Source organism: Momordica charantia, assembly GCF_013281855.1.
Source record: "Momordica charantia cultivar OHB3-1 chromosome 2 unlocalized genomic scaffold, Mcharantia_2.0 BLBB01000002.1, whole genome shotgun sequence".
NCBI classification, from domain to species: Eukaryota; Viridiplantae; Streptophyta; class Magnoliopsida; order Cucurbitales; family Cucurbitaceae; genus Momordica; species Momordica charantia.
The window spans coordinates 8,183,135-8,196,886 of NW_028275160.1; the positions used below are offsets into that span (position 1 = coordinate 8,183,135).

Genomic DNA, 13,752 nt, shown 5'->3' on the forward strand with positions numbered 1-13,752 from the left:
TCTCTATTTTTATTCTTTTGTTCTAACTTCATTATATGCTAGTACCACTATTATCACCCACCTTTATACCTACACGAGTTTAAATTCTATATTTTAATCTACCTATTATAGTATGCAGTAGGGATCGAACATGGGTTGGACGGGATCGATTTTTTGCCAAAACTGTTGCTGAAAACCGACCTAATAGAAACCAACTAGTTTTTGTAGCAATCTTACGTCAACCGACCGAACCGACCGATGGTCGGTCGGTTTTGTTGGTTTTACCTTTTTTTTTTCTCTTTCCATTCGTTTTGCATGTAAGAACTATGCTAGTCTGGTCCCTACGCCGGAAAGGGGTAGGAGAGTTGCGGTTCTGTGCACGAAAGAAGAGAAGAAGAAGAAGCGGGACAAAATCTGGACAACGAATGGCGAAGAACTATAAAGAAGAAGCTGGAAGTGAACTGTGGGCTATCCACAAAGGAACTGAAAAAGAAACGACCGAAAACCTTTCAATTTTAAAACCCTAAAATAACATTAATTTTATAATAAAATATTAAAAATAGATATATATTATACATCCTTGGTCGGTGGGTCGATTTTTAAAGATTTATTAGTACCGACCGATCGATCAGTCGATTCTAAAAATTTGGAATCGACCATCGAATTACGTAGTTAAATATTGATGAAGGAGTATCTATTACGATATAGTACTATAAATTCAACTAATATATCTCCAAATACAAGTTCACGTGATGTTACGTACGATCTATATTAAATGAAATACGAAAATTTAGTGGCAATGACAAAAAATGAAAACTTAAAAGATAAAATATTTGAAAGTATAAACATTAAAAGAATAAATATTATTAATTGGAGGGCCAACTGTCACATGCTTTGAATTTTGATGTACATGTCTAGGCATGGGAGGTATTAAAGTGAGGCTTTCAAAGTTCAGTGGTGGATTGAGTACTTATTGAGCACAATATATTTGTGGCAAACCTTTCCAAAAAATATATTGTGGCAAAAGTAGATGTTGGTAAAGCATGGGTGAATATGCCTAATGTTGCTATTGATTTGATTGGTATGTGCCTAGCTGATGGGCTTGTGATGGAGTCGAGAATAGAAATATCAATATCGATGGAAATTTTAAATTTTGATGACAAGAAAAATGTTAATGGATATATTGAGGCCGACAAAATTTTTAAGAAATTCTTAACTTATTTATACACAAGAAGATGGGCCGTTGCTTTTTAAAAAGTTATTTCTATAGGTAAGGTAAAACTTAACTCTAAAGCAAGATAGTTACCAACGAATGTATGAGATATTTATGGATGCATCATAGTACACTTTTTTTTACTAGACCATGAAACTCTTCTCATAATTGAATAGGACAAAAATATTTCTTATTCTTGTTGATATGGCCTAATCATCTTATGAAAAATTGAAAAATCTACCGATTACAGAGGAAAAGACGACATCTAGTACAAATTGATACTACTCTCATTTGTTGTCAGCCGTATTAGTATCATTTTATGAATAATGCGAGCACTAGTAACAGTAAAGAATTATTTGCGAATGAAAATAGTGGGAAAAAGTAAGTAGACATTATTTGTATTCTTGTAGTGAGAGATCTATATAGAAACAACAACCTCTATTGAGTAGACAAATTGTCGAAAATTTTTCATAGAAAGGGGATTGGGAAACTGTTAGATATCCAGTATATAAACTAAATTTATCAAACCCCACCAGTTAAGCTTTTGGGTTGAGGAGTGATTTATTCAGATCCTACATTTTAACTAATTAATCTTCTTTCTTTTTCACCCTACCCTTAACGATAAGGGTTATAAACCAACCATACATGTATATAATTATGATGAATATGTGGAACAACTCTTTATCAAGAACTATGATCAATGATGGGTTTTCAAGTGTGCACCAAACTCCACTCTCAAACTAGCATAGTATAACGCCCTAGGTCCAAGATTCGACAACTATTTGTCTCGACATTTTCTTATGACCTGGTTACACCATCGTCTTTATCTGAGCTACTTAGAAGAGCAATTTGAACCACCGAAAAGGAATAATGTACACCTTGTTGGTATAGGTAGTGACTATGAATTCTTTATGTCTTTCTTCATGCTTCCATGATCTCAAGATTCCTCTTATTCGGATGTGGTATCGATTCATCCATGTACCTCTCCTCTCTACTCGGGTGTCACAATATCATAGTGCACCACGTGCATATAATGTAAGATGATCTACAAATAATAACTTCTACTTAGAATCGAATCACTTCCAACCACTCATTAGAAGAAAAGAGGCTTTCTGCGGTGCGTTTTAGCGACATGTTACAAAACACATTGCAAAAACCTATTAATTTTCAGCGTCACTAAAACAACACTTTCAACGACCCCACGTGGACCGTGTCGCTGAAAATGACTTTGATTGTCACACGGTCCACGTGGCGTCGCTGAAAATTATTTTTAGCGACACATAAGTGGATGTGTCGCTGAAAACCCTGATTTACAAACCCCACCCACCCATCTTCCTCATTTTCGAACCCTCGCTGTTTTCGCCTCTCTCTGCCCATCTCGCACCGTTTCATCTCCTTGCGCCTCGCCGTCGCTGCTCCGTCACCCATCATCGCCTTGCCGTTGCCCATCGTCGGTGCTCCGTCGCCCATCATCGTCGCTTCATCACGCTCGCGGTTTCGCCTCTCTCTCTGCCCCTCGTCTCGCCTCGTCGTCGCCCATCATCTTCGCTCCATCGCCCATCATGGTGGCTCCGTCGCGCTCGCAATAGTTCACCGTTCCGCCGCAGATCGATTTGGGTTTCGCCTCTCAACCATACACAAGTATGCTATAGTTCTTCGATTGATTTTTTTTTATCAAAATATTGTTCACTCGTGCCAGCTGCTGTAACCGTAACCATCGTGAGGTTTGCTTCAAAATTATGGATGTTTTTTTCAGATTTTTTTTTTGAAATCGACATCATGGATCAGAATTGAAATTAAGTATTGTGGTGTTTGTGCATTTATTATGATGTCATTTGATTTTTATTGTGCTGGGATGTTGGTGAAATTGCTATTTATGTGGTTTGTGGGAGTAATAATGGAATGAAAGGGAGTTGGGTCGAAGGTGCAGAACCTCCTTCAACCTGACAAATCAGTGTTCAAGTACAAGGCAAGCGAGATGCACTTGGATGTGGATCACCGACGTCAACGGCTCAGAATGAACGAAGTTCTCAAAGAAATAGAGAGTCAAGAAATCAAATCGTTCAATTAAAATCCGTTGTACAAACGCAACAAAGCCTACTTGAATCAGAAATGGTTCAATTGAGTCAGTTGTAGGAAACTGTAAACAGACTATGTAATGCTGGAGAAGGATAGTCCCAAGGAGCCAATTCTCAAATGTCAAATGACGTTTAAAAAGGTACTTATACATATTGTCCATAGTGGATGAGTATTTAAGTAGATGATACTTTATAATAGATATTGGAATTGATGTGCGTTGAAGTGTTGTGACTATCCTGCAGTTATGGTAGTCATCATTTATAAATATTTGTTTTGATGTAGTTAAAATGTTGTGATCTTGCCGTTATGGTAGTTATCACTTGTGTTGTATATATATAAATATAAGTTTATTAGTATTTTATGAAGTTAGGAGCATTTGAGTTATTTATAGTGTTAATAGAATATGGTTAGATCTACATTGGTCTGGGTGTCGTGACTATTTCTCTTGTAGTCAATTTCGATTATGGATTTCTCCTCGATTTGGATTATAGGTTTAGATTTTGGAGTTCCAAACCTTTTTTTATAAAGTTTAGTGTTCTTCACTTTGTTTTTCATTATTTAGTAAGTTGGTGTCTATATATAAATATATATATATATGTATGTGGTTGTTTAGTAGGTTTTGAAAAACTCTTTTGATTATATTTTCATGTTAAATAAGTTGTGTTGTTAATTTTCGTTAAGTTATGTTTATTTTTTTATAGGATATAACTATGTCATCAAGAGCGGCTGTGTTGGATCATTTAGAAGAAGAATTTCGCGCACATGTTTTATTTTGTTATATGTAATTAAAACAAATATACTATATATAAGACATTCTTATTTGTAGTCAGAAAATGCTCTTTTGTTATAACAGACACATTTGGAGAACCTTACGTATTTTTTAATATTAAAAATAATTTTCAACAACATATTATATATGTGTTGTTTTAAATCACAGAAAATGAACAAAATTGAAGGTGAAATTGGAACAAAAATTGGAAAATAGGTATATATGTGTTTTGTGGAACAAATTTTTAGGGACATTTAAAGATTTTGCTAAATATTATTTTCAGTAACATCGATGATTGTCGCTGAAACTTTAATCGACGCGTTATCTGCAACATTCTCAGTGACGAATCAGTTCTCGTCACTGAAAGTTTTAGCGACAAATTGGAGTTTTCAGCGACATTTTTCGTGCATCTCTGAAACTCCTTTTTCTTGTAGTTACTATAATTTTCGTAAATATTAAATTTGCATCCTTATACCTTGAAAAACTTGAGTTATAAAAATCGTTATCCAAACATCCCTTTATTCACGTACATATTAAAGTCATGATAGTTTTACAAGAACTAGCAAGTTCAAAATGAATCATATGCAAGAACACACATTAAAAAAAAAAAAAACTTTAAAAAATTAGTTATTTAAACATATTTGTATTGTATATTCCTCCAAAATCTCTTGCTTTGCTTCCAATCCACCGACTCATCTTTCTTTCATCCACTCAAACTAAAGCTATCATATTTATATCTTAGTGTTTTTGCTTTTTTATTTTTTTTCTTTGTTTGTGGTTTGTGCATGTGAAAAATTTGTTGTTTGAGCTAATTTATGATCAATAATTTGCTAATTATTCTTTAATTTTATTCCAAAGTGAAAGGGAAGGAGAAAAAAATAGTTGTTAAATTGTTTTTCCAAGTAAAATATAGAAATGGAAAAGCAATTGCAGACAAATTAAAAGCCATTAATTGCTGGCAAATATCTTAAATTATCTGCAAGAATATTAACTTTTCTTTTGGAGAGTAAAATAATTGAGGAGAGATGGGAGATTTCTAATTAAAATATTATAGAGAGTTGTAAAAAAAAGTTAAAATAAATATAACAAAAGTAGAAATTATTGTTATAATATTCAATCAATATTTGGTGTAACTATATTATCGATTATACGAAAACATGATTATCAGATAAAATAAAAACATACCAATGTCATTGTCATTATCAAAGCTAATTAATAATCAGTGAACAACACTATATTTTGTAACCAAAGCGAACGTAGCTCGTAATTTATATATATCCATATTAAAAAAAAGTATATTTTGTAATTAGCTTAAAAAATACATATTTATAAATATTTTTCAAAACATAGCTACGGGATCAAATTTATGACAATTTAAAAGAAATTATAAGATGACATAACAAAAATAGTATATTACACTTTTGTGGAAGCTTACTTCAAATTTTACGAAATTAACAAATTAAAATGTAAAATGAGAAGAAAAACACAATATGTCACTTGCCCAGTCTAAAAAATCACATAAGATGATATTATGGTAAAAATATATATATATATATATATATATATATAAAAATTAAAGTGTGACATATTTACAAATACATTATTTTATTTTTTTCATTTATAAAAATTTTGAACAATTTTCGTAACGACTCATTGAATCTTTTCCTATTTTTAATTTCAACTTGTTTTAATTTTACTAAATTTTGAATTGAAAAAAAAAACATGTTTTAAATTTTGAAATGAAAAAAACATGTTTTAAATTCAAAACTTCAACATTTAAAAAATGTTCAAAAAGAATATAAATTGTCTGTCTCATTTCAGTCTAGTCTTTAAACTTTATAAAAGGATGAATATAGAGTCTAATGACATGTTTTGTTTATTAATTACATATTGAATAGATAAGTAATTGATTGTGCCAACTTAAACTTAACTCAACCGATTAAGATATCTATCTTCAATTCGTGAACTCGAATCCTCACTCCCATATATTATTGTATTGAAAAAAGAATGGTTGAAGTTGCACATAGTATCGAAAGTGAAATATTGAATTTCAAAATATAGATCTATATTTATTTTAAATAATTAATTTATCTTTAAAAAGTTAAATAATTAATGAAAGATTAATGGCAACGAAAAGACTTAGAATGTAGAAGATCATAACACGAGTGATTTGACAGGTTTAGATTCTTATGTATTTATTCATGTAGTACTTTATTGTACGATATATATAAAATCGATATTATCATTTACCTCCAGAAAGCTAGCCGTATGTTTTGAAAGAAGCTTGTACAGTTTAGGCACGACCATATATAATATAGAAATCACACTTGAACGAAACTAATTGCGAAAGAGGGGAAATCGATCACATTAAAATTACCTTACAGAGAGATCCGTTTGATATAAAAAAAAAATTGTTCATCAACAGTCGAACCAATGAAGAATGTTGGGATAAACCAAAAGAATTTGGATAGAGACAAAATATATATATATATATATATATATATATATATATATATATAGAAATTTATGAATCTAATCAAGGTAAATATATATATGAAACTTTAGAGAGGAAGAATAAAGTAATATGAAAAAGGTATCTTTTAAGGTGAAAATAGTATTTAGCTATTTTTAAGAAATTCGTTTCATATATATAAATGCATCTTTTTTAAGAGGAAATGGTGAAATGAATTACGCCAATAATTTTATTTTAAGGGGAAAAAGGAAAAGGAGTTGAAATTCTCTTTTGTCTCCTCAATATTTACAATTTTTCTAGTCAATTTTAGAGGCACCCATCTCTCTCACAGCTAGAGACCACCAAAATCATTATTCAAACGAATAACTTTGCTTATTTTTTAAAATATATAAAGTTTCGTGTCTCTCACTCTTTCAATGGAATAAATTTTGTAGCCAATATTAAATAATTCCATTTTTGTTATGCAATAAATTTTTACACGCTTATTTTAAGGGAGTGAGAATATAATTTTTTTATTATGTATATATTTACTCAAATATAGTAATGGATTTTTCATTTTCAATAATTATTTTACAATTTTTAACTTTTCTCAATAGTTAAGATGTGTAACTTTTAAATTAATTGTTTATTTATACTATTAATAATTTATCTTTTAATAAAAATTTATATTGTATTTTTTAGTATTTGATGTGATTTTATTATATTACAAATTTAATAAAATTTTATTGAACAATAATAAATTTATTTTAATTATTTGTTAATATTAAATAAATTGTTATAATAAAATAGTAATAAAATAAAATAAAATAAAATATATTGTTATTATAATTAAAAACAGTATCACCATTCTTTTTAATTAACATATTTGTAATTAGTTTGAAATAAGATAATGAATATTGTAGTAATTGTTATACATGAGATTCTTATTCACAATTTTAGTAATTGTGTGCTGACAAAATCAAATAAATAACACTTCTATTTCAATTGTTTTATTCTTTTTCTTTTCTACTAATCTAAGTATAAGTATATGTCAACTGGTTAAGATATATATACTATCGATCAAAAAATCGAAGGTTTGAATTCCCACCTTTTAGGCATTGTTGAATAAAAAAAAAAAAACTGTTTGGTTTTTGAGTTTTAAAATATTTCTTAATTAAAATATATAAATTTGATATGATTTTATCAAGATAACATAAGGTAAATATTAATATGCAATATTCCGTTTCCCAATTTATACGAGCTTTAAATTAATTAATTATGTCTTTCCTTGAGAAAAGATGCTTTAAAAATTAAATATAACCTGTGAACCCGAACACAACTTGCCAGTTTATTATCCTATTATATTAATGGAAAGTGCTCAAAATATATAAATTCCATATGATTTTATCAATATAATGTAAGGTAATATTAATATACAATATTACGTTTCCCAATTTATTATTATTATTTTGGATAATAACGTTTCCCAATTTATCGATATGATGTATGTGAAGGAACCTGGAAATTACATTACACCAGCAGCCCCTCCTATTAAGCCCCCACTTTTGATTTCGATTTTCAATTTATTGACTTTTTTTCTATATTGCAGTAATAAAAAAATCCCTTAAATTTTAGGGATTTTTTTTATTACTGCAAAATAGAAAAAAAAAAAAAAATATATATATATATATATATATATATTTTTACAAGTTTACCCTTAAATTATTATTCAACGGAGAATCTGATACCTAATTTTAAAAATATATTATGGGACTGCGCATCCGCACAGTTTTCACGCACCCGCGCCCCACCGTATAAATACTTCCAGAAACTGAGATCTCTTTCTCACCGGAAATTTTCATTTTTCCACCGGGATTTCCATTTTCTCGCCTGCCAAACACCGCCTCTGCAGCAGCCATGGCTTCTTCTTCGGAGCGCCTTCGAATCGGCTACGCTTTCCCCCCGAACAAAGAGCACAATGTCATTCGGCCGTCTTTGATTGACTACGCGAAGCTCCACGGCGTCGACCTGGTCCGCATCGACCTTCAAACGCCGCTCCTCCACCAAGCTCCCTTCCACTGCATCATCCACAAGCTCTACGACGACGCTTGGGCGGAGCATCTGCAGGAGTTCGCGTCGAAGAATCCGGACGTCGTTGTCCTGGAACAGCCGGAGCTGATCTCGCGGCTCAACGACAGAGTCTCGATGCTGGATGTGGTGAAGGAGGTGAAGGTTTCGGAGAGCGGCGTGAAGATCGAGGTACCGAAACAGGTAATTCTGAACGAATTGGAGGATCCGATTAGGGATTTGGAGGTGAAATTTCCTGTGATTGCGAAGCCGTTGAGGTCGGATGGAAGTGCGCAGTCGCACGAAATGTCTCTGGTGTTCAATCGGCGCGGATTGAAGGAACTGGAATCGCCGGTGCTGCTGCAGGAATTTGTGAACCACGGCGGAGTTATGTTCAAGGTTTACGTGATCGGAGAGGAATCGGTGTGCGTGAAGCGGAAATCGCTGCCGGATGTAGCGGAGACAGAGGAGGAGCTGGAGGAGAAAGCAGAGGGCGCGATGAAATTTTCTCAGATATCGAGGGCGGAGAAGCAGGACAAGCACGGCGGAGGCGGCGGCGGCGGCGGAGAGAAGGAGGAGGAGATCGAAATGCCTTCGTCGAAGCTAGTGGCGGAGGTATCGAGAGGGCTGAGGGAAGCGATGGGGCTGCGGCTGTTCAATTTCGACATGATTAGGGATCGGAACGGCAACTACTTCGTGATCGACATAAATTACCTGCCAGGATTTGCAGTACTGCCGAATTACGAGCCGTTTCTGACGAAATTTTTGAAGGAAGTTGCGGAGAGGAAGAAGAAGAAGGCGGAAGCGGACGCCATTGGAGACGCTGAACCTGCAGAACCGAAACCTCGATGCTGCTGTTTCCATTGAAGAACTCTTTTTTTTTTCCTTGAATTATTGTTTTTTTTCTTAATTTAAAAAGACTGAAAGATCTTTGTGGGGGTATTTTGGTAATTAAGAGGGAATGGAGTGGCAAGTTGGCGACGTGCATGCATGGGATTTGGCGAGGAATTGTCTCAGTACACTGTACTGTGTGTTTAATTATTAATATATGTTAGTGTATGACTTATTTTTATGATAATAATAATAAACTTACTTGCATTCTAAGTTTTTCCATGGTTAAAGTGAATAGCTTGGGGTTGGTTTTAATTACACATCTCGGAACTCTAAAGTCCCGTGATGAAAACTTCAATTCTTTATTAAATCGTAGAAATGTAATCAAATGGTGAGATCCACCTCAAATTTTATAATCCCATCACACTGCTACAATCTATGAATCTCATTCTCATTTCCTATTCTGTAGACCCCATATAATGTATATTTTTATCCATTTTCTCTTCTCCGTGGATTAGATATATATAATTTTTAATTAGTCTTTTTATATTTTTATAATTTCTTCTCTATTCATAATCCAACCTGTAATTTTATTATATAATATGATAAATTAATATTAATTAATACCAATAAATTTTTTAAATAGATATTATTACTTTTAAATATTAGAATAATAAAACTTAATAATATATTACATTAAAGTTTGGTTGTTCTAATAAAAATTATTTGATTTGATGTAATTTTTTTAATTATTGATTATGTATTAATATTAGATAAATTGTTATAATAAAAATATTTACTATCAATAATATAGTAATAAATTAAATTAAAATTTATTATTATTGTAAATTAAAAAAGATTAGTACAATAATATATTTGTAATCAGTTAAAAAAGAGAAAGAGGTATTTTAGTAATTCTTAGTAAACAACGTCAAAAATTCTGATTACGATTACAAAAAGTTTCTGGTAAACAATATCAATGGAATAATATTACGATTTCGATTGATTTCGATTGGTTTTATTGCTTTAAAGGTGGCCTACGTATAAAGTTGTTGAATATTATTCGATCGATTTTTTTAGTTAAAAAGAAAATGGAGATGTGACGTGGCAATGGTGGTAAGAAGTGTGGTACACATGGATAAAAATAGTTTCAAGAGAAAAATACACTTTTGGTCTAGGTATCTATTTAGTCCCTAAAGTTTTAAAATGAATATTTTTAGTGTCCAAGGTTTACAATAAGTGTTTATTTGATCCTTGAAGTTTTAAAATTGACATTTTAGATTTCAAAAGTTTGAAAATAGTTCTAAATGGTCCTTGAAATCTTTTCACCTCTTTCTCTCTTTCTATATCTTCTCATCTCTCCTACTCATTCTCTCCCATCTCTGGCAAAAGTTGCCGCCACCGGCCAATTATATTGAAAGATCGGTCTTCTCATTGTCCATAAACCATGGTCCATCCGAAGAAACACAGGCTTTCCTGATTGAAAGATTGAGATGGATGAGGGCCTGTACCGCCTCCAAGAGATTTCCATATCTTCTAGCACCATCAAAACCTGAATCAAACACAGGCAAAAGGGAAGTTTCAGTCACCGAATCAAACAAAATTTCAGAAGAAGAGAGTGTTGTAAAGGAGATCTTACCTTCACCAGAGTGGCCGAGAGCAGGCACCATTGTTAATCACAACCATGAAAAGAAAACTATTGTTCCAAAGGCAACAAAAATTAGCCACCCTCCCCCATAATTGTAGACCGTTAGACCACTTATTGGAATTACTTTTTGACAAATTGGCATTGACATATTAAAATACATTGTTAGATATGTTGGGTTTGTATGAGGTGCGAACAAAGTCTCACGTTCATTGTCAAACCGAGCATAGGTCAAGTAGTTAAGGCATTTATCTCTGACCAAAAGGTCATGATTTCGAACTCCCACCCCCCACATGTTGTACTAAAAAAAGCCAACCAATTAATCTTAGGAGATTATGAGAAACTCAAATAGTTATGGTTCCCAATACACTATACTTCTTGAGTTCCATCAAACAATATTGTCCATATTTGGTTGTGGTTGCATAGATGAGGGAACACCATAAACCACAATTCTATCATTAAAGATTTTGGATTTCTTCGATGCTTAGATCATTGGTTTTAATTGTTTTATTCTAGAACAATAATGAATTAAGATTCATTTAATTTTCCAACAATACATAAAGGACAATTATCTGGAAGCATTTTAAGTGAAATCAAAAGCAAATCCGTGAGGGCTATGTTCATAGCGGACAATATCATACAATTGTGGAGATACTTAGGGTACTCGGGGTACCGTTGTCTTAATAAGTGATACTAGAGCTATATAAGCGAGAGAAAAATTATCTCCATTTGTATGAGGTGGCTTTTTGAGTGAAACCAAAAGTAAATCCATAAGGGTTATGTCTAAAGTGAACAATATGTCGTACCATTTTAAAGATACTTTTTAATAAAGCATATACATCAATCAATTATTAATTTTTTTCTTTTTAAAAAATTGTTGTATGCTCGCCCTTCCCTCCATTAACTTTTTCTTGGTTTTTGGCCAAATGTGTAGTTTTGATACTAATTTTTTATTACGTAGAAAACTAATAGAAGAACATTAGTCAACAAAAGTCTGACAATTTGTGTGAAGACACGTGGCTAGGTTTAAATTCATTTGGTTGGATAGTTGTTTAAGAATAAAAAAAAGTGTAAAAGATTCGGAATAATATGCCTAACTTGATGATAACATTCTCCATCATCCCCGATTCTATATCCTTAGCAAATCTCTTCTATTAATATTGTGATTCAAAAAAAAAAAAAAAAAAGAACCTCTTTAGTCCCTCAATTTTCAGTTTTTTACATAATTTTGGCGTTTCTAAATTTTAAAAACAAGATATATTTTAATACTTAAATTTTAAAAAATAAATTTAAAAGGTCACGGAATTAACATAATTAGTTTAATCTCCAAAATATAAAATTGACTAGGATTTAATAGGTTGACGTGACAACAATATGAAAAATTATTTGTAACTTTTTTTTGCACCATTTTTCTCTATTTTGGCTTATACGTATCTTTTGTTTTTCTAGTCTAAGATTTAATAGGTTGATGCGACAAGCTAATTTGGAAATTACTTGTAACTTTTTGCACCCTTTTTCTCCAATTATTCTTTATTTTGGCTTGTATTATCTTTTGTTTTTCTAGTCTTGTTAATTTTCTTTTTATTATTAGAATTGAATTAGACCATAAAAGAAACACCACTAATTGAAAAATGTATAAGACAAATACTTATAATAGAATAATGTGTATAATTACTAGTAATCAAATAAACAATTAAGACTCATTTAAATAAACTTAAGTTCAGTTTAATTTACTAGGTATGTGTCTCAGATAAAGTTAATCATAAGAAAAGAATAGAAACTTCTGTTTGGAAAATAATTGAATTTATAATTCATTGAAGATGGTTTTTTTTAAACAAAGAAACATTGGATTAAATAGAAATAATAAGGTTACATCTCAAGAGTGGTGACCACACATCACCATCACAGTCTATAAAGGAAACCAATTGTCTCAAAGGACATAGAAACAATCAGAAATAACACACTTGGCTAATAAAACAGGTTGCCTATTCAAAGAATTAGGAATATGAACAAATCTTAGCCCACTGAATGCCTTCTCAAAATTCATCAGGAGAGAATTCTCAATTAATTGAGATATCTTCTCAATTATGGCACCCCTATTCATAATTGGAATAGAAATAATTGCCTCCAAAGTTGCTTTATTCTCCATCATGATAGGTAAGGAAGGATTAGACAAATTCTGGAAATCATACTAGTCACAAATCTTAATACAATTAAGATTTATAACCTCCCCAGATTCCAAAACAGTTTTTGAATCGATTGTTGCTACTCCTTCATCGTTGCTCATCTGCTGCTCTGTCTTCCTTATCCTTGGACTATGGAAGTTCTCTGAACTAAGATGAAACAGAGATGAAGAGTCATTCCAAAAGATTGCAGGCGGGTGCCCTTTCCAATTTTGTGCCTGATACTCTTCAAAATGCCCAAATGACTAAGCCACAGACCATACATAACAATGTTGGCATTGATTTTGTCAACCACAACAACATGGTCAACATCCAATGGGGAGATCCCCAACACCCGACCACCGTCTACCATCACAGAAATCAACGGGGAAGAAAGATCATTCCTGAAAATCATCTCCACAATAACAAAAGAGGTCTCTATTATATTTAGATCCATACTACTCACTTCTAAAAAAAAGACCACAGAAGAACCAGAATAAAGTAGAGAGAAAATACCCTCTGAAAAATTCAAATAAAAAGAATGAGAGAAAACTT

At 31.9% G+C, this 13,752-nt stretch overlaps 1 protein-coding gene across 1 annotated transcript; it reads left to right on the forward strand.

Moving 5' to 3' along the window:
* The first annotated feature begins 8,226 nt into the window (after window positions 1-8,226).
* On the forward strand, window positions 8,227-9,663 carry LOC111017252 (inositol-tetrakisphosphate 1-kinase 2). Its single transcript, XM_022292949.2, has one exon. The coding sequence runs from the start codon at window positions 8,410-8,412 to the stop codon at window positions 9,424-9,426; it is 1,017 nt and encodes a 338-aa protein (XP_022148641.2). The 5' UTR covers window positions 8,227-8,409; the 3' UTR covers window positions 9,427-9,663.
* The last annotated feature ends 4,089 nt before the right edge of the window (window positions 9,664-13,752 follow it).